This window comes from Ziziphus jujuba, chromosome 3, assembly GCF_031755915.1.
Source record: "Ziziphus jujuba cultivar Dongzao chromosome 3, ASM3175591v1".
Classification (NCBI taxonomy): Eukaryota; Viridiplantae; Streptophyta; class Magnoliopsida; order Rosales; family Rhamnaceae; genus Ziziphus; species Ziziphus jujuba.
Window position 1 is genome coordinate 14464070 of NC_083381.1, and position 27587 is coordinate 14491656.

The 27587-nt window shown below is 31.3% G+C and overlaps 2 protein-coding genes across 2 annotated transcripts in view; both read right to left on the reverse strand.

Annotated features, from left to right (window-relative positions):
• Window positions 1-1597: 1597 nt before the first annotated feature.
• Window positions 1598-4258, reverse strand: LOC107434765 (disease resistance protein RPP13-like). The gene has a single exon (XM_016046243.3). The coding sequence runs from the start codon at window positions 4256-4258 to the stop codon at window positions 1598-1600; it is 2661 nt and encodes an 886-aa protein (XP_015901729.3).
• A 1988-nt stretch (window positions 4259-6246) lies between these two features.
• The window catches only part of LOC107405604 (disease resistance protein RPP13), a 37283-nt gene continuing 15942 nt past the window's right edge, over window positions 6247-27587 (reverse strand). Inside the window, exons 7-8 of the mRNA XM_060815351.1 lie at window positions 6635-6741; window positions 6247-6530 (exon numbers count right to left, since the gene is read on the reverse strand). Coding sequence (XP_060671334.1) covers window positions 6384-6530; window positions 6635-6741 — 254 coding nt within the window. The 3' untranslated portion in view covers window positions 6247-6383. The remainder of the gene's footprint in view (window positions 6531-6634; window positions 6742-27587) is intronic.

Below are 27587 nucleotides of genomic sequence, written 5' to 3' on the forward strand. Positions count from 1 at the left end.
CTCTGTTACTTTTGAGTCATATTGATACACTATATTAGCAACATTCTATACTAGGGCCCTTGCCAAAATGACTTCTTTGTTTCTTTCCTTTTCTTTTTCACCGCTTGAGGTGAGACACTTGGTACAATTTGAAATATAAAGTAGACATGGAAGATAAAAAATATGTATGACAACGCACAAAGATTGCAGCCACAACATATTGTATGTTAATAATTGTAATATCACATGGAATAGAATAAATAAATAAATAAATAAATAAGAAGGGAAAAAAAAAAAAAAGAAAAGCACACTGCACAAATTAGCTGAGGCAATTACTGAAATATTTATTGAAAATCCTGATAGTATTCATTGGTAATTTTCTAAATAATGTACAAATCTCAAAAAAAAAAAAAAAAATTATCTGATAGCTAGATTGTCATTTCTAAAGGGCCATTACTACACTGGATGATTGATGGTGCAGTACTACAGCTTCAAAATTTTTACAATCTCGGTTGGATTTTGTTGTTGCTCTTTTAATAATGGTTGACGATGGAGTTTGAGGAAACATTTCCCGATGGGTTCCAAAGGTCTTGGTTGAGAGGAAGGAAAAGGTTTTTCAGCAAAATTTTTAGGATATAATGTGTAAGATTGGTAGATCAAAAAATACTAGATTCTAATAGGCATACATTTAAACCCTATTTGGGTAGGCAATGGGTCAAAAATCCCTAGAATTATATACTCTTCTCCAAATCTAGTTTTTGTTCTTTTTTTTTTTTTTTCTTTTTCTTTTTGCTTAAAATATGTCTTAAGAAATTTATATGTTTTAACTTTAATATATGATTTATTTTATTAAAAGTTTATTAAAAAAAGACTCATCTTCTTCACTTTCCCGCAATCATATTGAAATAAATCATATTAAAAAAGAGGAGTTATATATTAACTGCGTGTTTTTTTTTTTGGTAAAAAATATATATTTATTGCGTGTTGAAAAAAAGTATACATTAGACTAGATTATACGAGGCAGACACTAAAAATTTTAGTTACATTACTAAGGGAGCTATATATATATTTCCATTTGTTATTTTTCTATAAATATTTGTCATTTTTATTAGAGATATACATTAACTGAACATATTATATCATTCTGATAAATTCTTTAAACAGCTCCACCTCACCATGCTTCACCATATAAAGATTAGATTGACTTAACTTCTTCTGCATATCATGCTATACTGAGAAGCTCTTGAGCATGCAGCCATGTGGCTGCTGTTGTCCCCTTCTTTTTTTTTTTTTTTTTTTAATTACACAAACAAAATCGTAATTAAAATTTTTATTTAAAAAAAAAAATTTCCATCTTCATTCCATAGAAACAACCATATAAATATATATATATATATATATATATATATATAAACGTCGGACCATAACGCAAATAGACTACATCACATTACAATAATTATCATAAAATAAAATAAACATTATCTTAGAAAAAAATAAAAAAGAAAAGGATAGCATTGAAGAAAAATGAAAGTAAGAATTAATTAAACAAACAGCCAAAATACCACCTACCTAGTGGTTGCGAGGGAGTAGCATTAATAGCCAAGATGATGGATCAGTTTCAATTTATGATGAGTTTGCAAGAATATCCATTCTCCTTCATCTCTGATTGCTTGATCACGAGCTTCTCCTTCAAATCTGTTTCGATGTTCGATACCTCTACCATTCTGAGGTTGGCCAAGCTCCAGAGTTCATCAGGAAGGTTTCTCAAGCTTGTACATCGGTCTATAACCAGATGCTTAAGGTTGGGCATTGCATGTGTCTCGAGTTCCCACGTTTCAATATCTCTTAAACCAATCATTTTAAAGACTTCCAACTGCGGAAATTCACCCGCCATGAAATGTAGCTGCGAAGTCGAAATACGCCATCCTCTAATCTTTAGGATCCGTAAGTTTGCAAGTTTCCCAAGACTTCCCATCAAGTGGTTTGAGTCCAAGTATTCGCAGTCTACAAATGTAATCTTGGTGAGTTTTGATGATGATGATGACGATGAGAACAAATCCAACCGTTGCCCAAATTTGAACATTCTCAATTTCAAGGTTTGCAGGTTTCGCAAAGACTCTAGACTTGCCAATATTTCCGACGCCATAGATTCATCAACCACATCTTGAACCAGGTTACCTAAATGCAGTTTTCTCAAATTTGGGAACAAAGATTTTTGAAAGAGAATGGAAGTTTTCTCACCAACATGTACAAGGGAAAGGACTTTGAGGTTGCTTAAACTGTGACCAACTTTTGAAGGTGATTTTAATGCTATTCCACAAGGTATATAGAGATGTCTTAATTGCTTCATCATCCATATCTCATTTGGAATGCTCATCTCAATCCATCCTTGCACATGAATTGTTTCAAGATATGGAAGCTTGCATATAAAAGCAGGAAATGATTTCCAAACATTAACTGCATATCCTCCTCGCCATTGTCCTCTTAGAAATACTAGCTGTCCTACTTCCTTAGGAAAATTAAGATCAAGATTTAAATCATTAACCACAACAGACAACAACCGGATAAACCTAAAGTTCTTCGAAGCCCATTTCAAATGGTTGAAACGAAAATCTGAGGTAAATAACAACAAAGACCCAACAGAACTTGAATTATTGCTAGTGCTTGTGGAGGAAATGCTATCAAAATCAATGTTACCTTGTATGGATAATCGCCGAGGGATCCTTCTATTATTTAAGGAACGTCTAACGTAAGCACTATTCACATGAACCTCGTAAAATTTCTCTTGAGAACTCATCTTTATGCACAAGTCTCTTAGGAGGTCATGGATACGGCACGACTTCACACCTCCGTCGCTTCTCCTACTTGCTATCTGGATCAAACTTCGATCGATGAGCTTTTCCAAGTAGTTTTCAGCAACATCAATTTCATCCATATTTCTTCTGCCATTTTGAACAGATATGAATCCTTCAGCAACCCACAATTGAATTAAATCCCTTGCAGGGATCAGAAAATCTTCAGGGAAGACACCAACATACAAGAAACATAGTCTCAATTTACGTGGCAAGTGGTTGTAGCTCAGAGCAAGAATATCTGAACAACGCTTGCTGTCGTCATCGTTGATGAGGAACCAATTGACATTGCCGATAAAATTGGACCATCTTTGGTGTGTCTTCTCTTTGTTTGCCAGAATACCTCCCAATACCACGATAGAAAGTGGTAAGCCTTTACAACTTTCTGCAAGTTGCCGCCCGAGACTTTCCAGATTTGAAGGACATTTTTCTCCTCGAAACACCTTCTTGCATAAGAGTTCCCAACTCGCTTCCTCATCAAGAAAAGGTAAGAAATAAGGAGGAGTTGAGCTAGCATTTGAAGCAACTTCTTTTTCCCGACTAGTGATTAATATCCTGCTTCCATTTGAGTCGTTGGGAAAACATGTTCTTATCTCATCCCAAAACTGAGGTTTCCACACGTCATCCATGACGACAAAATACCTCTTTCCTTTCAACTTTTCACGCAATTCGCCTTTGAGTTGTTCATCAGACATCTTATTTGTTTCGTCTGATACTTGCCCAACACACTTCAATATATCAAGAATCAACATTCTGGTTTTGTATTCTTGAGATACATTAACCCATACACAATGATCAAAATGATTCTTGATTACAGAATTGTTATAAATTTTCCTGGCAAGTGTGGTCTTTCCCAAACCACCCATGCCTATGATTGAAATTACCTCGCGCTGTAATCTGCCTTGATCGAGAAGCTGATCGACCAATTTTGCGGTGTCATCGCCAAACCCCACCACATCTTCTTCCTCAATATTTCTCCGGCGTTGCTGCTGAAGTGATTGTTCTGCCTCTTCGTCTGCATGAGATTGAGCTTCTATGCCAAATATTGTTTTATTGGCATAAATATTCTCAATCTTTCTCTTGACGCTGGGGGTTTTCTCGGCAACATGGTGAAGCACGGCTGCATGATCAAAGCAATGGAGCAGTTTCAGCAGCAGGTTCCTCCTCCGTTGCTTAATAACTTGAGCCATGTATGTGTTTATGACATCCTCAGCATCAAAAGCAGTATCTCTGATTTGGTTGATTAACTCCTTCACCATGTAATGATCATCTCCTTTCCCTTCAGAATCTTTGAGAAAGGCATCCATAATGCCAAAATCATCTTGAAGCAAATTAACATCATCCTTCACTCTACGAAACAAATTTGCTTCATGGATGAGCAAAGTTTTCAAGTTTTCCAAGGCAAAACTAACAACAACGTCAGCCATTTTTTATTTTTTTTCTTTTCTCTCCCTCTCTCTCTTTTTTTTTTTTTTTTTTTTTTTTTTTTTTAACAACAAAGCTAATAGTATGCTTTACAAGTGATAAGCAAATATGTTTATATATAGAAGAAGACATATACTTATCTTTGGAGAGGGTTTTGGATATATATGACTTTACTACATAACATATTTGTTCCTTAAATTTCCATGATTATTTGCTGGAAAGGAATGAGATACTAAAGCAGTCTAAAGAACATGCTTTACAAAAAATAAAAGAAACAACAAAATTCCTAACCTCCATTGTAAACATGAATTCAAACTCGAAAATCTTGTTTTGCGTGTTATTATTACTCTTCAACATTCACCATGACAGAATAAAGCACTGAAAAAGTAGTGCTGACCCTTTACGCAATACCATGAGGAGAATATATCTAATTTGACATCTTTCTCTCCCTGCAAGAATGGTATATTATCATGAGGAGTCAGAAGGTATATTATAATGAAGAATCAAGAAAACTATAAATATAATATTATATATATATATATATATATTTATATATGTATTTCTATATATATATATATATATATGCATATGTGTATATGTACAAATAAATTAGTCCAATGCTAGTTGAGCTATTAATGCTCTTTAATTTTGCTTTGAGATGGTAGGTCACATACCATGTTAATTGTAGAGATTAATTTTAGCTTTAATATGGACTTTGTGCATGTATATTGAGTTGAGACTTATTTTTATATAGCTAATGTGTTCAATATTTTATATATTTTTAATTTTAGATTTTGATTAGCATTTTAGTGGTAAATGCATCATACTATTAACATTTTATCTATTTGGTGACGTTGCAAATACTATGATAATAATGATTAAAAACGACAACTATATTTGAAAACGCGGCAATTTTGGCAACAGTTAGAAGTGGTTTTTTTTTTTTTTTTCTTTTTTTTCGTGGTTGGAATTTACCTTTCTAACTAATATTGGGATCATGATGGTGATGTGTGCTATGTCATACCAGCGATATCTTTTCAATTAAAGATCTTAATTTACAAATCTAAAAGAGAATATAGCAATATTTATCACATTACTATGTTTCATTAAATTTGTTTATACCCAATATTAATACTAGCCTATTTCATAATGGATGCTAATGGATGTTACTCCCTTCTAGGATTTTTATTTTTAATCATTGATTGAGATGATCTTTCAAATTTGAAGTATTCACAAACAGTACAGTTTCCACTATAAAAGGGAACATGGTGCCAATAGATTAGACCGATGGACAGATATATATATATATATATATAAATCTATATATATATATATATAGAGAGAGAGAGAGAGAGAGAGAGAGAGAGAGAGAGAGAGAGAGAGAGAGAGAGAGAGAGAGAGAGAGAGAGAGAGAGAGAGAGAGAGAGAGAAGAGTACTATTTAATCAACATTAAACTCATTATAATTATAACCGAAGGGACAGTTTCGCCTAAATCAACATTTGAAACGACATGGAGATGATAAGAGTTTGGGAAGATACAATCTGTTTTTTAGCCCATACCAAAGAATTTCTGTCAGGTCACAGTTACAGTATGGTATGGTTTCAGAATCCTTTAATCCAATTTCAGTTCTTCCATTCTACACGCCATCCATTCAATTCGGAATATGATATTTTTAATCAATTTAGAATGCATATCGAAGACGGTATTTTCTTTGTTATTCGCTCTTTCATGCCAAACCAATAATAAACAGATGCATTCAAAATAAATCTCGTCTAACTTAATCAAATTAATCTTTATTAATAATCGAATTAGATGTAGCTAAATAGATTTATTTTTTGGTAATAATCTGGCTAAGTAGATTAGTACATATCGGTTTAGATAAAATCATATGATTTGCATTGATGTTAACTTTCAGTAACAAATGAAAGCTCCAATTCACATATTTTAATGAAAATTTGAGACGGTTAAAAACGGTGGCCACAAGTCATACAAATTGCTTCATATATTAGAGCAATCACTGAAAAATGTAGTACGAAGAGCAAATTAAAAAGAGACAAATCATGCAACTTAATTCTAAACAACTAATGAAGCAAGAAGCCTAAATGGACAGCAAGGGAATGCATACTTAAAAGTCAAAATCCCCACCCCGGCCTCCACCAAAACCACCACCACCACCACGATAACCTCCGCCACCACCGCCACCAAAGGATCTACCACTAGATTCGGACCGCTCAGTAGCATAACTCACACGAATATGACGCCCTTGTAAATCCTGAAAATCAGCATTTCACAATTACCATATACTTATTCAAAAATAAGGTAATAGTTCTTAAAGAAATAAAATACATTAGATTATCATCAAACTCTATTTCCAACCTGGCCATCCATTGCAGATAGTGCCGAGCTAGCAGAGTCATCGCTGGAGAAGTTGACAAAACCGAATCCCCTAGACCTCCCAGTATTCCTATCAATAATAACCCTCGCTGCAGAACAAAATCATCCACTTAGAACAATAACAACATGGAAAACATCGTAAAACCAAAAAGATATTTCACTAGGGAAAAAGGATAAGGCAGGCACCTAAAGAAGGAACCATACCCACTACAATCATGGCAAATCCCACATTGCAACAATTAGTGGGGAATAAAAAAAAGTAACATAAGCATGAATGAAACTACCAGGATCAACCCCAAGTTTTTATTTAGGACTCAAAACCCAACGCGATGACAAAATATCCTGCAAAGCACAACGCTTGTACTCCTAAACAAATGCACAATGCTCCCTCACTGTAATTAATAACTATTTTCTGGAAGAAAAATAATATCCCTGAAAATGGAAAAACCCAACATTAAAACCATTGGTAAGTTAATAACCATCTGACTTAAAATAAAGTTGATTTTATATCTCATTTCTCAAGACACTAGAATCTACTAAAAAGAAGTCAACTGGATCTTTTTAAAAAATATTTTTCTCTTCCATTTTTATTTGTTGGAAAATATCATTTAAGAATTTTAATAATTAAAAAATAATTTTTTTTTACAATAAATAAATGAAGTATATAAAAAGAAACTTAACTAAATGGCATTTGATTTTAAGAATAATTATTTTGAAAATAATTTATACTTAGTTTAAAATTTTTAATCTTTTTTAAAAATATTTCAAAAATGAAGTACTTCCTTAATTTTATTTTCATGATTTTCTATAAAAATAATATTTTTAAAGATTTTTAAAAATTATTGATAAAAATTTATTTTATTGAAAAATATTACTTGGTTCTTTTTTAGTGTTTATGGTCCTTAAACGGCATAAAAATTTTACTTTAACTCTCATGATAATGATATTCAAAAAAAAAAAAAAAAAAGACTCTCATGATAATGGAAATTTGAATAGAAAGTTAGTTAAACTAACGGTTTAATAAATTAGCACCTTCAAAAAAACAATTTGAAGAAAAAAAATTAATTTAAAAACCTAAATGTCACTTATCTCTTATGATATTATTCTAAAAAAGAAAAAAAAAAGTAATTCTTATAAAAGCAAAATAATAAAGAATTTTTTTTGCTCATAATTAAAGTAGTCAACAGTTGAGAGAGCTTGAATATTTCTTCTCCTATAATAAAACTATGGGCCACTACATGTTTATGTAACACCCCGTCCCAAATCGCACCGGAATCCGTGCACGTTGACCGAGGTTGACTGTTGACCGTTGACTGAAAGGGGTCAAAAGTTGACTTTTTGACTCGGTGGGAATTTCGAGTTGACCAGGGTACCGTAGCGAAGTGCACGATGCCACGAGTTTGTAGACTGGTAGCACGTTGAACACGGAGCTACGGTTTGGAAGTTATGGGCGAAACAAGTTGCGGTCCCAACTATCCAAGGGGTGCCGAAGTTGACTTTTTGTTTATGGGGAAATGAGCTTTGACTCGTGCATGGTTGTGAAGTGCTCGTCGATACGAGTTCACAGACTAGCGACACGCTCAAAACGGACATCCGGTTAAAAAGTTATGGACGTTTGAAGTTTACCGGATACCGTATTATTTTAATGTTTTTGGGTCGGTGAACAGTAAAATGCCACGTGTCAACTTCTGATTGGTCCACGTGGCATGAACAGTGTCACACAGGGGTTTTTATTTGTTAAAAGTCTCGGGGAAGAGAGAGAAAGAGAGAGAGGAGAGAGAAAGAGAGAGAGAGAGAGAGAGGACCGCCGGCCACCGGAATTTTTCCACTGTTCCGGCCGATATACAGTACACGCGCCAGCCAGCAAGCTTGCCCTCCTCATTTCCGACAAAACCTCCAAGTTTCACGGCGAACGGCCGCCGGACGCACCCGGATCGGAGCTCCGAAGTTCGGCGGTGAGTTTTTCCCCTCCACCGCCGGCCACCGCAAATTGACCCTTTTCCGGCCATTTTCCGGCCACACGCACCAGCTAGTCTTCATCCTCTCCTCAAGTCCGGCCGACCCACCAAAAATCACGGCCATCGGACCACCGACGCGCCGGGATCGGAGCGTTTTCCGGCGAGGGGCCGGAAATCTTCAAACGGTGATTTCTCCGCCGTCCGACCTCCGTTTTGCTCACCGCCAATCCCGTTGGGTTGCTCTCCTCGAGATCTACAAGTCTGCAAAATTTCAAAAGCAACGGCCACCGTACGCGCCACTACCGGCGACGATTGCCGGTGACCGTGGCGGCTCGTCGGAAAATACTGTTCCGGCGAGTACCCGAAATTCCGGCCAGCTCCAGTCCGCAGTGTTCGACCTCCTGAATCCGAATCCGACTTCCGTTTCCGTCAATTCGCGACGGTTTGGGAGAATTGCGGAGCCGAAATTCGAAAAGCTTTCCGGCGAGATTCCGACCCCGTCGGGTCCGATCACCAGAAAGTAAGACCGAATCCGTGATCCTCATCACGCGAGCTTTGATTCGGTATATGACTCGTAACTCATAGATATCGTTTGCTGTTCGCTCCCCGGGTATCTATTTGGGAATTATCCGAATAAAATATTAATATTTTTGGTTTGTGCACTGTGGTTGTTTAGGTGCACGCGCGAGTAGTGGAGTTAATCCCGAGGAGGATCTTAGTTGATTTGTGTGCTCCAGGTGAGTGACCCACCTTCAAAAATTATTTTGGGCATTTAATTATATTTAATTGGTATTTAAATTGATATTTAAATTTATGCTCATGTGGTGTGGTTTAATTTAATTTATTTGTTATGCATGAGCAAGGTATGTTTCGGTATTAATTTTACGTGGTTTCAAATGTGATTTCTCGGGCATAATTGAGTTAAATATTTTATGAAAATATTTGGTTAAATTTATGAATTATGCCCGCGGTATTTTTATGGTTGCATCTCGTATTTCGAGGAAAATTGTGGTTTGTTGATTATCTCTGTTTCGTACCGGGTTGTTGAATAAAAATATGTGGGATGGTGTTTTGTGAAAATTTGGTATACTTCCCACGGTGGTTTTTGGAAAAACGGTACGGTTGGTTATTATTGTTTATTTTTAGACGCACTCATACAGTATTGGTGTTCTGGTGTATGGTGTATGGACACGTGGTAGTGCGCGATTATTATCTGGTTTAGCGCACGGTTTTTACTTCACCCGTGAGTTGCCATTGGACCGTGGGCAAGCAAGTTGTTATTGGCCACAGCCGCCCCCCTCCTTGGCCGGGTGATAGTTTTTAGCAGTCGGTACTGTCGGGACGCCGAAGTGACCGCTGCAGGTTTCTCTCTTTAACCCCCCGCCAGTCGGTGCTCGGGACGCTGGGTATCGGAGGGCATCACCGGTATATGGTGTGGTGCGTCAGGTGTAATTGTCGGTGTAAATTGCAAATAATGGTTTAAACCCCAAAGGTGTTCAAAATTTATTTACGATAATTTACTATATTTTTATTATATATTTGGGGTATGTTTTCTATTTATTTATTGTGTATCAACTGGTTTAATCCCTTGGTTTTTGGGAGGTATGTACATTGGGTTTTGCGAAAATGTTTTAAAAAGGGAACATTTCAAACGGAGCGATTGGTGAGAGTTTTGAGGGAAATTATTATTTTCCAACCGTTAATATTATTTATTTATTTATTAATTGTTGGTATTTGTTCTATTCCTTAATTGCTATTACTATTATTTTTATTATTAAAAGGTGTTCAGTAGTTCGGGTTACTCACGGAGATGATTAGTATCTCACACTCTTAAATTCCGTTCCCTTATGTGCAAGTGGTGGTAGACGTTCTTTCGGAGCGAACCAAGTTTTCCGCTGCTGTTGTGTTTCGAGAAGTTTCTTTGTACTCTTTCATTTCAGTGTATTATTTCTTTCAGCCTTGTTGTATTTCTGTTGTTTAGCACTTCTTAAAGCTCTGTATACTATTGGGATACTTTTGTTTTATTTATGCACTGGACTGTTGTTGTTTTTGAGAAGTGCTGCAATTTGTGGAAACAATTTGTAGTCTGTGGGAGGAATAAGGGGATGTTGTTAGAAGTGTGTTTTCAGTGCAGGTAATTTGTGGTAAGTAAATCCCTTAGGGGAGGCTCTGCCGGATTTTCCGTTGGAGGGTTCGGTAGGGTTTCCCTGGGATCAGGACTGTCTAGGGTTCCGGGGAAGGAATTCTGGACGGGTCCTGACATTTATTTGCCTGCTAATATACCTAGCTGTTTATAGTATTAGCAATGTCGATCATAAGACATGGCAACTTTAAAATAAATGTTAAAATTGATTTTGAAAAAGAGTGAAAATGGCACTTAAATTTCACGAACAAACAATGTCCTTTAAATGCCTAACAAAATAAAACGAACTTTATTAATAATAAAATCCAACTAAGAAATGAAATAACAAAAGGACAGAACTGAGCTAAAGCATGCTAAAAATAAGCATTACTGTTGCTACTTTCAAATGATGTCTTCTTCCCTTTTATTAGATGTTCGCAGTTTAAAGATTATATCACATATCAAAAAGATAATATCTCATAAGTAAAATCTAGCCAACCTGATCTTTATCCTGTTATTTTGATCAAGTTTATATTTATCTCAGATAAATTTCATCTCTACTTTAGATAAAATTTATATTTATTTTATATGATATTTTAAAATTTATCTCCTACATTAGCTATTTTTTGGGTCAAATATTTTATATGAGATTATTTTACTTTGCACTATCAAATTTTTTGTAAGTTTTTTATATTTCATTCAAGTGTTTTTTATTTTTAAACATAAAACTAAAGTTCCTCATTTCGTAGTGGAAATTCCAAACTATAAAAATTCTAAACCATGATCTAAATTTTATTATATTTTTCTGCTCATTTATCAAAAAAAAAATATATATATATATATATATATATATACAATCCAGGTTAAATTGAAATTATGGGTTTAAACTTTAAGTTTGAGCTTTGATCTCATGAAAATAACAAAATTCGAACTTTTTTTTTATTTTTTTGGGACAAAAGATATTTTCATTTAGAAGAAAGAGTTATCAGCAAATAAAAGCTTGTGCAAAATCTGGAAAAGAAGGAATCTCCCAAGAAGGAATAAAGAACTACTAGTTGTTTGTTTGGCAGAGTTTTTTTTAGCCCAAAAGTTCTATTTAAAAATCAAAAATTTTTTTGCTAAAAAATAAAAGTGTTTGACAAAAATTAACAAGTATTTGTTGTTAAAAAATAATTTTTTTACAATGTTTTAGAAAAGTTCAAATTTTGTGCTCATTTAGAAATTTTTTTTTTAACTTATATGAAAACTCAATAATCATTAATACAACTTTTTAACTTATATAGTTATTTATTAAGCATTTAATATTATTTTTTTTATTTACAATCAAATATTTATTAATTTTTAAAAAAAAATTAAAAAAATTTATTATGTAAAACTTTATAAAATAAACCTCTATTTTCATCACATGCACCAAATGGATTCTATCTTGAATACCCAATCAGGCCGATTTATTGGCCTACGAGAAATAAAAATGCAATAAACAAAAGAAGATTTAAGAAACAAGATATCATCAAAAATTGCACTACGCTCCTGCATGTGGCAACTCATAATATAGTTACATAATTTAATATTATTAACTCAATCTAACCAACACTAAACTTTCTTACCTAATAAAGCGGCCAATCAAATAATTTCTTGACAATAAAGTAGTCAAAATTACGAATTACTTTTTAGTTTTTTTAACAATCTAAAATTTTTTGGAGTCGTTGTTAAGCTGGTCGCGACTAATGGTGGCTAGCGGTTACCCTGACATATATCATGTAAAAAAAAAAAAAAAAATTGAGATAAGTTTGAAAGGACAAAATGACATAATGCGAAGACTTAAAGTGAAGGGACACTCGAAAAGAAAGTGAACTTGTTTGATTGAGGAAGAATAATTGGGCGCAATTTGAGGGATAAAGACCAGGGAACCACCCACGTACATTTACGACCCCACTCTAGCATAATCCCGAACCAGTCTTTTTTTTTTTTTTTTGATTTTATAATATTTTCATTGGATTTTATAACTTTATAACTTTAGTAATAATTTTTTTCTAATTTTTTACATCTCTAATAGACTTAGGCATATTAATTTTTATTTTTGAATAAATAAGTATTATTTTAATAATTTTTATTTTATATTTTTTAATTAATAATACAACATTCAATAAGTTTGATATTTAGTAATAAAAAAAATATTCGTTAAAGTTTTATTAATGGTAAATTTCATATATTAAAGTTATAATTTAAATAGATTATAATCGTATCGGATTGAATTGATACGTTTAATTAAACGGGATGAATTCAAGTCAATTTCAGATTAAGCAGATTAAGCTAAAACTGACATGTTTATTAATCGTATTAAACAGGTTGATTCGAATATGATCCAAACTTATTTACAATAAATCCAAACTCGTTAAGTTTGTGTCATTTTCAAATTATATTACCATATCATGATCTAAATTACCACCTCTATTACTTACCAACATTTATTTGACCAATTCCCATAAATATACCCTCCCTACGTTTTGAGGGCAAAATATCAATAGCACCAAAAATATTGGCAGTATACATATATATATATATATATATACACACATACATGAATACATAGATTCGAGTATCATGGGGAGGTCTTAGGGGATAACCCCAAAAAAAAAAAAAAAAAAAAGGTCATAAATGCAACTAGCTCATTCTTCTTATGACAATAAATAAATTCAACATTTTTACCCAAAAAAATCAAAATAAGTAAAATCAAAATGGTCAATAATTTTTTACTCACAATTTAAAGTTGTCAATATATATATATATATATATTTTGGATTAAAAATGTAATCAATAGTTGACACAGCTCCAATATTTCTTCCACTGTAATAAAACTATGGGCAACGATATGTTTATTTACCACCTAATCTAACTGTCTATAATGCTAACAAGTCTCTTTGATTTTGGAATGTGAATTTTTAAAATAATTAATAAATTTAAGGAAATAACAAAATAAATAAAGTGCTTAAACCTAACTAACAAACAAATAGCTTAGATAAGCCAAGGAAAATAAACAGGGCTTGACTCTAAGATTACTGAACTAATAATAAAAAAAACAGCTGATTGATTGTTAGTGCTGCCCCCAAACGGTGTCCCTCCTCCTCTTAAACAGAGATTCACACTTTAAAGATATTACACTTAAATATTGAAAATATAATATATCAACGATAAAGTTTTTCAGACTTTATCTTTTATCTCATTACCTTAAAACTTTATATTAATCTAACATAAAATTAATCTTCACTATGAGATAATTTTACTATGCAATACCAAATTTTTTTGTAGACTTTTTGCTAAACATGAATGTTTTTTATTTTAAAAAACATGAAACCAAAGTTCTTTATTTCACAGTAAAAATTCAACGTTGTAAAGTTCTAAACTACAAAATAAATTTTATTATATTTTTTCTTATTTATCAATTATATATTTATATATATATATATATATATATACTCCAGGTTAAATCGAAGTTATTAGTTTAAACTTCAGTTTCGAGCTTCGGTCCTCCTCCTAAATAACAAAACTTAAGTTGTTCTGTTTGCTTTGTTGAGCATAAATTCTAGCCTAACTTTGAATCCTAAACAAACTTTGAAATTGAGCCTAATCAGCCATAAGAAACTAGAATTCACAAATTTACAAATTTATAATAGTAATTTTTTTTGGAAAAAAATTGTAATAGACATTTGAAACGAAATTATCATTAATTAAATTTGTGGACTTATATATATACACGAAGGAACAAGGTTCAAAATTTTGACATCAATAAAAATATCGAAAGTTCAAAATATAAAAATATTCATAAAAACATCAAAAATTATCAAATATCAACAAAAATTTATAAAAAAATGATAGAAATTGATGAAAATTTATTTAAAAAAATAAATTTTTTTATTAAAACTTTAGTATTAGCTTATTTAATTAATTAATTATCAAATTGATTATTAAAATTATAAAAATATTAAATGAATATTATATTTTTCTTAATAAATTCATTTATAATAAGCATTAATAGTTAAAAATATATTATTATTAATCAAAAATGCAAAACAATACATATATATTAAATTATTTATTAATTACAATAACATTATATTTTATAAATATCATTTTAATGTTTTAAAAATTCCTAGTTGGTTGAGAACTGTTTGTCTTCTCCTTGTTCTCATTTTAAAATACGACTTGTGAGAAATAACAATTAAAAAATATATATCTTTGATAACTTTGCATATAATTATCAATATATCATCTATATGAATATTTAAGAGTTAAATTCGCATAAATCAAATACCATCAATATTGAAATTTTGAATCTTGATTTTTAAAAAATATATTTTCTGCATATTTTTCAATTTTTATCTACATTCTAATATTTATCTACTTTGTAATATTTATACAAATATTAAATTTATTATTGTAAAAAAAATCATAATAGGTAAGTAAACTTGTAACTTTTAATACTAATTTTCTCTAAAAATATAATAGGTAGACTTATCTAATGTAATTTTGAATAATGTTTGTTAAATGTGAATTTTTTTATTTTTATTTACTTGATTATTGGAAGACAATTAAAAGGTAAAACAAACTATCAATAATATTAATTTGATAAATTTTTTTTACCAAACATCAATAATATTTATAAAAATTTTTGATAAAAAAATTTAACAAAAAAATCATAGATATTTCTAAGGAAATTTGTAAAAAAATTTATGAAAATTTCAAAAATTTTCATAGAAATTATAAATTTTTAAACCAAATTATGAAAGATTCGAGATGGATATCATGATGAAAATTTTCATGAAAATTATGGAGAAATATAAAAAATTTTAATAGATACTATGAAAATTATATCCGTTTCACTTAAAAAGTGAATTTTTTTTTCGATATATTTGAAAAATAAAAATTTCATGAAAATTTCACGAAAAATTTTGAAAATTTAAACCTTGCAAAGGAATGACCACAAACAAGCCCAAATTGAGGTTGGAATGTAGTAGGTTACAAGATTCAAAAAATTAGTATTGACAGAAATATCGAGATTTTAAAATATGAAAGTTTCAATGAAAATATCCGAAAATATTGAATATCGATAAAAATATTATAAAAAATGATGGAAATTTATTTTAAAAAATAAAAATTTTTTATTTAAATTTTAGAATTGGCTTATTTAATCTATCAATTATCAAATTGATTATAAAACTTATTAAAATTTTAAATGGATGTTATATTCTTCTTAGTTAATTAATTTATAATAAGCATTAATGACCATAGATAAATTATTATTAATATAAATATGTCAAAAATACATATTTGATAAAATTATTTATTAACTAAAATATATAAAAAGATTATTACAATTACATTGATTTCATAAATATTATCTTAATACCATATAGAACTTCTGGGTGGTAAAAATCATCGATCTCTTCCTCATTTTGATTTTAAGATGTAAAATGTGAGAAGTAATTATGAAAACATATATCTCCTCAATAATTTTGCATATAATTATTAATATGGCAACCATATGAATCTTGCATTATTAGTTGACTATATGCATAACTACTATTTTCTTATAGTTGAGTTTGAGCAGGTATTCATAAGTTGCTACTTGATGACATTCGAATAAGGGTTATGAAAATGACTTCCAACCCTTATTGATATAAAATTCATTGAAATCGAATAATCTTCTTGTCGTGATATCTCCATTATAGATTTCTCTTTACTTATATAATATTTTCTAATAGCACCGATTTCTTGACCTGCATCTCTATTCCAATGATCTTTATCTTGTGTTGCATGTATATAATATTGTTCACCAGTAAATGAGCTTAATCAAACTCTTCAACTTGATGATTCCCTTTTGGCCACTATCTCTTCTAACTTCTAATTCAAATAATTTATTGAAGTTATTTTATCACCACTTAAGCTAGAACAACTACTAAAAGTGTCAAATTGTGAATGTGTACCACTTGATGGGCTGAAGTATTAATAATTCTAGTTGGCTCTCTCATAAGCCTTTAAAATTAATCATCACTACTAGATTTTTCTTTTTCAAAAATATTAAAAAAAAATTATGAGTTATCAGGAATATATTTTTATTTTTCAAACAAACATTATTTTTTCACATGTATATGTTTCATCATCTATTTATCCACATTTGTAAAAAAGATATTTCCAGCAATAAGATTTGCCAGGTTAAAAAATATAATCCAATTTTTGTATTTTACTTTATCAATATTCAATAAATAGAATTTATTAATGTTATTCAATTCAATTCATTCTATTTTGTTTATATCACTAAAAGATTAAAAGGCTATTAAAGGGTAAAAAACTATCAATGAAGTTAACTTGAACAAAATATTTACTAGTAATATCAATAATATTTGTGAATTTTTTTTAAAACAAAATCGAAAAGATTTAGAAAATCTTATGGATATTTTCGACATTTCGATGGAAATTTCATAAAAATTTTAGAAATTTCCATAAAAATTATAGCGAAAATTTCAAAAATTTTGACTAATTTTATGGAAATTTTATCCGTTTCTATTTGGAATTTAAATTTCATTTCCACCCCAAGAAAAATTGGATATATCGAATAAATATCGAGAATATTTTAGATTTTTTAAACCTTGGTGGGTTCCAATACCAATATTCTTCTCCAATTCTAGTTTGTTTTTTATTTTTGTTCTTGTTTAATATACACCTTAAAAAGATTTTTACTTGTTTTATTTTTAATGTATTTATTTATTTATTTTTATAAAAAATTATAAAAAAATACTCATCTACTTCTCTTCTCCCTCAATCATATTAAAATAAATCATATATTAAGAAACAATCAAAATAATTCAAATGCATGTATAAAGACAATAAAATAGATTATTTTTTGATTAAAATAAAATAGATAATTTAAGTAAAGATGTTGGTAGAAATATAATTATTTGAAAAAGAGGGGGTATGTTTCGAATGCGTGTTCAGAAAAGTATACATTGGGCTAAATTATACACAGTTGAAGAAGCCAGTTGCATTACCAAGCAGCGAGCTATGCATACATTTGCATTTGTTGCTTTTCCATAAATATTGTAATTTTTATAAAATAAATTTATTATTAAAGATATACATTAACTGAACATACTATATTATTTCGAAAAATCTTCAAGCAGTTCCACCCCAGCATACTCCACCATATATTGCATTAACTATCTTCTTCTCCGTATGATGCTAAATATTAATAGGGAAGTTCTTGAATTAAACATACAAAATCCCGAAGGAAAAAAAAAAAAAAAGGAAGCAAACTTCCATTTTCATTCCACAGAGCACAACCATATACATATAGAGTCAGATTCATGTTAGAATGATTTTAATTTTTTTTTTTTTTTACTATTATTTCTTGACTTACAGTTGTTTCTCAATTCCTTCTTTCTACATTCACAACTCTTTTCTTTATTTATTTATTATTATTATTTTTTTTGTTACAGATTTTTTCATTGTTGTTGAGTTGGTGTTTGTTAATGCATTTTCCAATTTTTGCTGGTTGAAAAGAGTAGCTTGGCTTTGTTTTTGGTGTTTTCCCGTGAGTGATTTAAATTAGATTTCTGAGGAGGGAAGTAAATGTAGTTAACTAGAAAATAAAAATAAAAAATAAAAGGGAACGCTGAGTAATTTCCTAATATAAGCATTCGAACAAAAATCCTAAAATAGGCAGCCGCCCAAGTCCTCTGGTAATAGCTGATATTCATAGGCTTTCCGATTTCGATATATGTCCGAATCGATGGACATAGCGTAAGCTTAATAAATTCCTTTTGTGCAATTATTTGAATTTTCGATATCAATATATGTTCAAAACTTTGTTTTCTGGTAAAGTAAGTATTTCTTGACTTATTCTTTCTTCATGTATTTTTGTTGTTGGGTTTTGGTTAGTTCAATATTGAAACGCCCATTTTGTTGTGAAGCTTCTGGATAAGGCTTTTAAAAGGGTAAATTTTCCCAAAAGACCTGGGAATCTCACCTGTTTTGGCGGGTTAACCGATGAAGTCAACAGTCGTCCAACCTTTACATCACATCACAGCAACAACAGAGAGCACAAGGAGGAAATCAAAGTTTCAAATTCTAGCAACTGACCATGTGAACCATATGTGGAAACACACTCCTCACATCCAAAAGGACTCTCTTTTTAGTCTTGGCCTGTGAGTGCCAGGTTCGAGTCTATGGGGTGGGTTGGGGTGCCTGGGGGCAACAGCCACACTAGCAAAAAAAAAAAAAAAAAAAAAAAAAAAGGACTCTCTTTTTAGTTAGGTAAAAAAGTATTACAGGAATTGAAATTTTTTTACCGTGCTTTCCTTTCGTTACAAGAGCAGTGCAAATGTATAAATATTCCTGACTGAATATCTTGCTTAGTCAAGAAAGAGTGAATAAGAAAATTTTATTTTATTTTCTTCACTTCGTTGCTTTCTAATAAAAATCATTATTAATGATGGCAATGGTGAATGTTAGGAAAGTATGCAAGTTTGTTCAATTATCAACTTTTATGAAATAATATATATATGAAACAACAAAATGAGAACGAAATTGAGCTAGAACACATTAAAAATGAACACACTGTTGCTTCTTTTTTAATGGTGCCTCATTTCTTTATTACACGAGATGATAATATTAAATATTGAAAAAGATAATACCGTACTAATAAAATTTAGTTATCTTTATTGTACTATCTCGATAAAGTTTATATTTATCCAATATAAAATTTATTTTCACTTTTGATAAAATTTATATTCATTTTATATGATAGCTTAAACTTTATTTCTAAGCTCAAACATCAACAAATGAAAAAAGATTATTTACTATGCAGCACCAAGTTTTTTGTAAGCCTTTTATATTTCATTCAAGTGCTTTTAATTTAAAAAACATGAAATTAAAATTTCTTATTTCATAGTGAAAATTCAAAACTATAAAATTTATAAATCACCAACCAAATCTTATTATATTTTTCTTTCTAGTTCTCAATCATATATATATATATATATATTCAAACAGGAAAAAATTTCAATTTCCTAGAAAATTTTAAATTTCTACTAACTTTACCACTACCTAAACATCCCATAAATAAAACTATGGCAATGAGATTTCTATTTACCAATCTAATATATCTATCTGTTTACAGTATTACCAATCTCAGTCGTGGGATTCACCGAAAAAAAAATCTCGATCGTGGGACATGCTAACTTTGAAATAATTGTTAAATTGAATTAAAAAAAAAAAAGATAGTAAATAAGACACTTAAATCTGACTAACAAACAATGTCTTTTAAATGTCTAGGAAAATAAAAAGGATTTTTATTAATACTAAAATTCAACTAAAAATTGAAATAACAAAAAAAGAACAGAACTGATTTAACCAAAAAACAGAAGAAGAAGAAGAACAACAACAACAAAAGAATTGAGCCAAAGCATATTAAAAAATAAGCACTACTATTGCTACCGTCAAATAGTGCCCTCCTCTCCTCTATGTAGGGGTTGACAGTTAAAAGATAATATTAAATATTGAAAAGATACAAATAATCTAGTCTATTTTATCTTTATCACACTATTTTGTTAAAGTTTTCATCTCCATTCTAAATAAAATTTTTATTCATTCTATATGATATTTTAAACTTTCTCTCCTAGATTTGCTATTTTCTACTTCAAATATCAGCAAATGAAGAAAGTATTTCCTGTAACAGTTATTCCATATCACCATATTTAATGTGATGCCCAGATCCCCTCATTTTTTGCCATATGTTTATAATTAAGCAAAAATATGTTTTAATCCCTCTCAACCAGATTATTAATTAAAAGCCAAAAAAAAAAAAAAAAAAAAAGGGGCATCATGGCTTTCCTCCAAGGATTTAGATTGCAGTCCTTTCTCGTGGTGGCATGGTTAAGGTTCTTCTTGATGGAAGCACAAAGTGGGGTTTCTTCTCTATGGCAGCAGTGCTAGGGCTCTTTTTCAATGATGATAACTTGTCAATGGCAGCAGGTTGGGTTCTTCTATGCAGCGGTGATGGAAGTTTTGTCATCAGCCATAAGTTTTTTTCTTTCCTCTTCCATTAGCAACTCATATCTGTACACTTAAGCAATTCAAATTTATATCAATTTCATAATTAAAAAATAAATAAACTCAGATTTGTAACAGACCTTTGGAAAGAAAATAAGGAGATATCTACATTTAAAATAGAAAATACATAAATAAAAAAATTCAAAAATATATTATTTTAATTGTGTAACTTTTTACATTGTTGAAAACATATGACAAAAAATGAGTGAATCTCGATACCACATTAAATATACTTATGTGGAATCACTATTACACGAAATACTTTTTTCCAGCAAATGACATGAGATTATTTTACTATGAACTACAAGCGCTTTTTATTTTAGAAACAGGAAATTAAAGTTCTTTATTTCATACTAGAAATTCCAAACCATAAAAATTCTAAACCACCAACTAAATTTTATTATATTTTTCTTTTTATTTATCAATTATATATATATATATATATATTAATCCAGGTTAAATTGGTATTATGGTTTTAAACTTTAGGTTTGGATATTTGATCTCTTAAAAATAACAAAACTTGAAATTGGGTTGTTTATTTTGATGAGCAGGAATCCTAAACCAATTCTGATTTGAGTCTAAGCAGTCATATAAAATTAGAATTCATTTGAATTATAATATGAATTTATATATAATAGTATTTCGGGGGAAAAAAAATTATTGTAGACGTTTAAAACGAAATTATCAATAAACAATGGGGAATTTGGCCCAATATCCCTTTCAGGATGAGCTTAGTGATATTTGCCCATTTATTTGCTATTATTTTTTTTCTACCCTTCAATATCTATTTTTACCTTAAAACAATAAAAAATAACTTGGATATCCTTTTATGTTTTAAACAAATAAATAACAAAAATATACTTTTTAGAAAAAGAAAACAAAGTACATCAAATAATTGATTTTATAAAAATACACAAAAATACAAAAAAACAAAATTTGCCGTGGAAAAAACAAAGGAAGCTTCATCTCAGCACCCTTAAAAATACAAAGAAAAAACAAAAAAACAAAACTTCATCTCATCTCAGCAACCTTGAACGACTATCTCTAAGGTAATTATTTTAATATTTTTGTTTATTTGTTGCCGTGGACCGGTGTGGGTTTGTTTTTGTGTTAATTTTTTGCCTTGCCGTGACCGGTGTGGATTTGTTTTTGTGTTTATTTGTTGCCTTGCCATCGACCTGTGTGGGTTTTTTTTTTTTTTTGTGTTTATTTGTTGCCTTGCCATCGACCTGTGTGGGTTTTTTTTTTTTTTTGTGTTTATTTGTTGCCTTACCATTAAATACTTACAGATTTAGTACAATGTGATACATTGAAACTTTTGATTTGTGTTTAGAACCGGTTAAAAATGTGGAATTTTTGAAGTTTATTTGAAATTTAGGTTTTTGTATGGAAGTGATTATAACCTAGGTTTTAGGATAGATTGATATGGGTATCAATAGGAAATAAAGAGAGGAAAAAAAGGGGATCGGTTTGGCCTTAAACGGTGGCTAGAGGTGGGAGAAATAACCGGGTCAAAAATTGGATCGGGATCGATTCAGGTGGGTTCGGGTCAACCTGGCTAAAGGTTGAAGATGGAGCGAATGACATGTCGTCTAAGATGAACGACACCCAGACGACACATCGTTTTTAATTTTTTTTTTTTTTTTTTTTGGGTTCCATCGACATCCCTGAGCATGAAAGCAGGGAAATCAATGAATTTGATGAAGAAAAATGTTAATGTTCGTTTGTAATAAATAAATATAATATATGTATATATATATATATATATATTTGTTACAACTTAGGGATATAAGGATTTTTACCCTGATCGAAGTTTAAATCCTAAAGCTAAAGGTTTTATCTCACTAGTGCATGATACTCAAACTCTATCTAGAAAACTGCTTTTGTGGGTTGAAAAAAAGAATTTTTATAAAAATGTACTTGTCTCTTAAGAAACTAATTATTTTGCTTTTTTGATTTGTATACAGATAAATCCTTGATCCTAAACTAATTATACAGATAAAATAAATATAAAGTGAATGATTTGTATAGCATATATAGCTGTCGGTAGGTCTGAGCTTTTATAACCAAATCAGGTTAAACACAAGCAGTATGGGGAAGAGATGTAGCTACATTAGTTGACATACTCATATAGAAGTGGTGGACATGTTGCAGTCCAGCTTAACCTATATGTTCAGATTATAGTCTGCAACTTTCTGTGCATATTCTTTAGACATATATTGTATGTTAAGAAATAATTAAATATAACATAAATATGATATGTATATATACAGTCTAAGGGCTTTTGATTGGCTTATAACAATCTGTCTGTTGCGTAGCTTCTATGTAGTCTTCCACCTCTATACTTCACTTTCTTGTTTTTCTTTTTTGGGTGAATTGACTACTTCCTCTCCAGTCATTTCAATGTTTCACTTTATCTGCTTCTGCATGTAGCATCCTAATTGGCCACAATTGTGGGTTGCTCTATTAAAACCTCACTTTAAACTATAGCCGCATTAGAAATCTTAGTTGCTTTTCAGACCTTTTTTTCCTTTTAAGTTTTTTCTTCTTCCTTTTTGCTAGGGTAATTTATCACTAAAAATCAATACTTGGAGATAAGAAAAAAATACTTTATGATTAATTAGAATTGAAGTTGAGATTTCCAGAGTTAGTACTTGTTAATTGTTAGTACTTTCTAAAGGTATAGATATATATATATATATATATATAGAGAGAGAGAGAAGATCGGTGCATAAAATTTTAGGTACATGGTTAGCTAGAAGCAAACACGCAAACACTTTATCCCCAAAAAAGAAAAAATAAAAATAAAGAAGAAGAAGAAGATAGAAAGAGTTAAAAGTAAACACACTGCTATACAGTAAATGTTCAATAAATATTTTGTAGATGGCATACACAATATCCTTAGGAAGAGAGCGTATGAAATTGAGGATTGTGGATATTTATATATGTAAATATAGTTGACAATGTGGTTAAAGGTAGATAAAAATTTATTAATGTTCTCAATGTACATTTGTAGGTTGTACTTTATAATGGCACCAAAGAGGAACTTGCGAGCTCAACCAAAGAAAGGAGGTAAGAAGGTGCAAAGTAAGAGACGCGGTGGTAGCACATCAGCACCCAACTTTAAGCATCGACGAACTACTAGGCAGCAATCCAAAGCTGAGACGGAAAGCACTAAACTTCCAGGGCACATTCCACTCTCCTCTCCCCCATCTGAGATGGTAAGTTTTATATTCATTTATGTTGTTTTGTGCAGTAAATGATAAGACATCTGTCAGTATTTATTCATGAATGTGAAAACTCGAGAAAAACTTCACCTGATGGCCATCGGTAATTGCCCTATAGGCCATCGGGATTTTTTTTAGTTCATTGTAGGTTGATTACCGATGGTTTCATCAGTAATTACCACTAGTGCAAAAATGTGAACCCATATGTCTTAAGATTTGGTTGGAAATTATTATTATCAAGTTAGGGTGGAAAAATAGGGTATGATTAAATGGTTAACGTCCGTTCCATTTATGTAATTCATTTTGTAGCCCATCGACGCTCCAAAGGAACAGATCTTTCAGGATGCCGATATATTTAAAGTTAGGGCACATTCATTCGGGAATCCAATAGAAGCGAACAAAGTAATTACAAGTGTCCTCACAAGTGAACAGCTGGAAAAGTATAGAAAAACATGTTTTGGACACTTACTTGACATGAAGAACCTCAGGTTCTCTGGTCATCTAATGCATCACCTGCTTTGCAGACGAGTTGTGTCCAACAATCCAGAAGTACTGGAGTTTAACTTCGGCGGATCTGGAGTGCGATTTAAGAAGTGGGAATTCGCACTCATTAGTGGCTTAAAGTTTTGTAGGTACCCTTCCATATATGATATGCAAATTTCCAAAGGAAAGGAGCTGCTCACGAGGTTGCTAAATGATAGGACTGACTTGAAACTGCTCGAACTGGAATGAATATTCAAGGGTACACATTTTGTGGATGATTGGGATGCTGTAAGAATTGTGTGACTATATTTCCTAGTTCATGGTGTACTCGGAATGGATCCAAGGGTTCAAATAAATAGAAAATTCATTGATTTGGTTGCTGATATTGAGGTATTTAATTCCTACCCATGGGGCATTCTGAGCTACAAGGAGACGATCAACTCATTTCACAATGCATTCCAGCATAGAGGACATGCAGTAAAGAATAAATCACAGTCATATGACCTAAAAGGTTTTCCATTGGCATTTCAGGTACGGTAACATACTTAATACATGTAGCGTTTACTTAAAAATTATATTTAATAACTTATAATTTATATTTTGTAGTTATAGGGGTTTGAAGCAATCCATGCTTTTGGTAACCATTTTGGCGAGCGGCAGGAAACCCGTTGTCCGAGGATCCTTGGATGGCATGCTACAAGTCAACAAACCATTTTGCTGTCCATAATTGGTTCACCTAAATAGCAATGTAAGCCAAATTTATTTAGACTACATGGTACGACTACATTCAAGTTACATTACCAAAGTTAGTTACCAAATTCACTTTTTTTTACTTTCTTCATTTCATGTAGTATGTTATGCACTGGAGGTTAGATGCTACCGATAAGGAGAAGACTATGGATTACTGGAGAACAATAGCAGTGAACATACATAAAGTTCGCTATACAACACCACCATTTGTAGCATCGATAGCCACCGTTGGCGCTAAAGATGTGTCCAAAACTGAGGAGCATTCTAGTGGCCCTCCAGATGCTAATTTCAAGGTATGCAATTGTTACTTACATGCAAATTTGTATTTCATATGTTGTACTAATATATATTGACTTATGTTTTGGATATTGATATTGATTAGCTTGCTTGCTTGGAGGCAAAATTTGATGAATTAAAGAAAGAGATGGCATCGTTAAGGAAGATGCTTAATTCTGTTATTGACCAACAAAAGCATCAGGTATCATTTAGACAACTTAGTATACTTTAGGGTTTCAGCATTATTAAATTATATATTGTAATTCAGCAATTATTTGTTGTTAGGGTTTGGGAACTGCAAAATAACCATTGTGTTTTGCAGGCCGAACATCATATGCACACCCAAACCATCATCCCCTGTGGCACCGTCATTTGGAGAGTAAGCTGAAGAATTTGATGCACCCATAGACGGTTCCAATGGTAGGAAGGGGGATGAGGATTGTACAACACCGTTTGAGCCTATCGTACCTGGAGGACCTTATGTGGAGGATTCCTGGGCTTTGGTGCCATATCAACCTTTGCATTTGGGGTGGGATATTAGTGCTTCAGTTGACAATCCACATCATGACCAATCAGCTGAGATTGAGGTGGAGGATTGGACACATAACGTTGGTGATACAAGCCGATTCGGTAGAGTTTACCACCAGTCACATCACGTCATCTCTCCTTACACCGACCCATGTAAGAAGAAGGTTAAATTTAATCTTAATCAACATATTGATGCATCGAAAGAGAGGGCATTCAATGAGTGGTATAGGGTGGCACCGAACAAAGCAACCGTGTGTAAATCTTACCAATTTTTTGGCCCCCACAAGTCCCCTATGGTAATCATTTAAGAATCTATATTTTGCATGTTTTTACATTTAACACATATTAGGGGACTTGTGGGGGCCAAAAAATTGGTAAGAAATGATTACCATAGGGGTTTTGGTAATTACCGATGAAACCTACGGTAATTTTTCCAACAAGTATAAATTGATTACCGTAGGTTTCATCGGTAATTACCGAAGGCTTACAGTAATCATATTTTTTTGTCAATTTGAGAACTTTTTTCAAAACGTTTGGGGTTTTTTCTCCTTAGGATCATTTAAGAATCTATATTTTGCATGTTTTTGCATTTAACACACATTAGGGGACTTATGGGGGCCAAAACATTGGTAAAATATGATTACCATAGGGGTTTTGGTAATTACCAATGAAACCTACGGTAATGTTTCCAACAAGTATAAATTGATTACCGTAGGTTTCATCGGTAATTACCCAAGGCCTACAGTAATCATATTTTTTTGCCAATTTGAGAACCTTGTCAGAACTTTTGGGGTTTTTTTCTCCTTAGGATCATTTAAGAATCTATATTTTGCATGTTTTTGCATTTAACACTTATTATGAGACTTGTGGGGGCCAAAAAATTGGTAAAATGTGATTACCATAGGGGTTTCGGTAATTACCGATGAAACCTACGGTAATTTTTCCAGAAAGTATAATTTGATTACCGTAGGTTTCATCGGTAACTACCGAATGCCTACAGTAATCGTAATTTTTTGCCAATTTGAGAACTTTTTCAGACCGTTTGGGGTTTTTTCTCCTTAGGATCATTTAAGAATCTATATTTTGCATGTTTTTGCATTTATCACACATTAGGGGACTTATGGGGGCCAAAATATTGGTAAAATGTGTTTAGCATAGGGGTATTAGTAATTACCAATGAAACCTACGGTAATTTTTCCAGAAAGTATAATTTGATTACCGTAGGTTTCAGCAGTAATTACCGAAGACCTACAGTAATCATATTTTTTTGCCAATTTGAGAACTTTTTCAGACCGTTTGGGGTTTTTTCTCCTTAGAATCATTTAAGAATCTATATTTTGCATGTTTTTGCATTTAAAACACATTAAGGGACTTATGGGGGCCAAAATATTGGTAAAATGTGATTACTATAGGGGTTTCGGTAATTACCGATGAAACCTACTGTAATATTTCCAGTAAGTTTAATTTGATTACCATAGGTTTCA

Excerpts from the sequence above, each read along its gene's own strand:
- LOC107434765 (XM_016046243.3), bottom strand. The coding sequence starts at position 4,258 with ATGGCTGACGTTGTTGTTAGTTTTGCCTTGGAAAACTTGAAAACTTTG.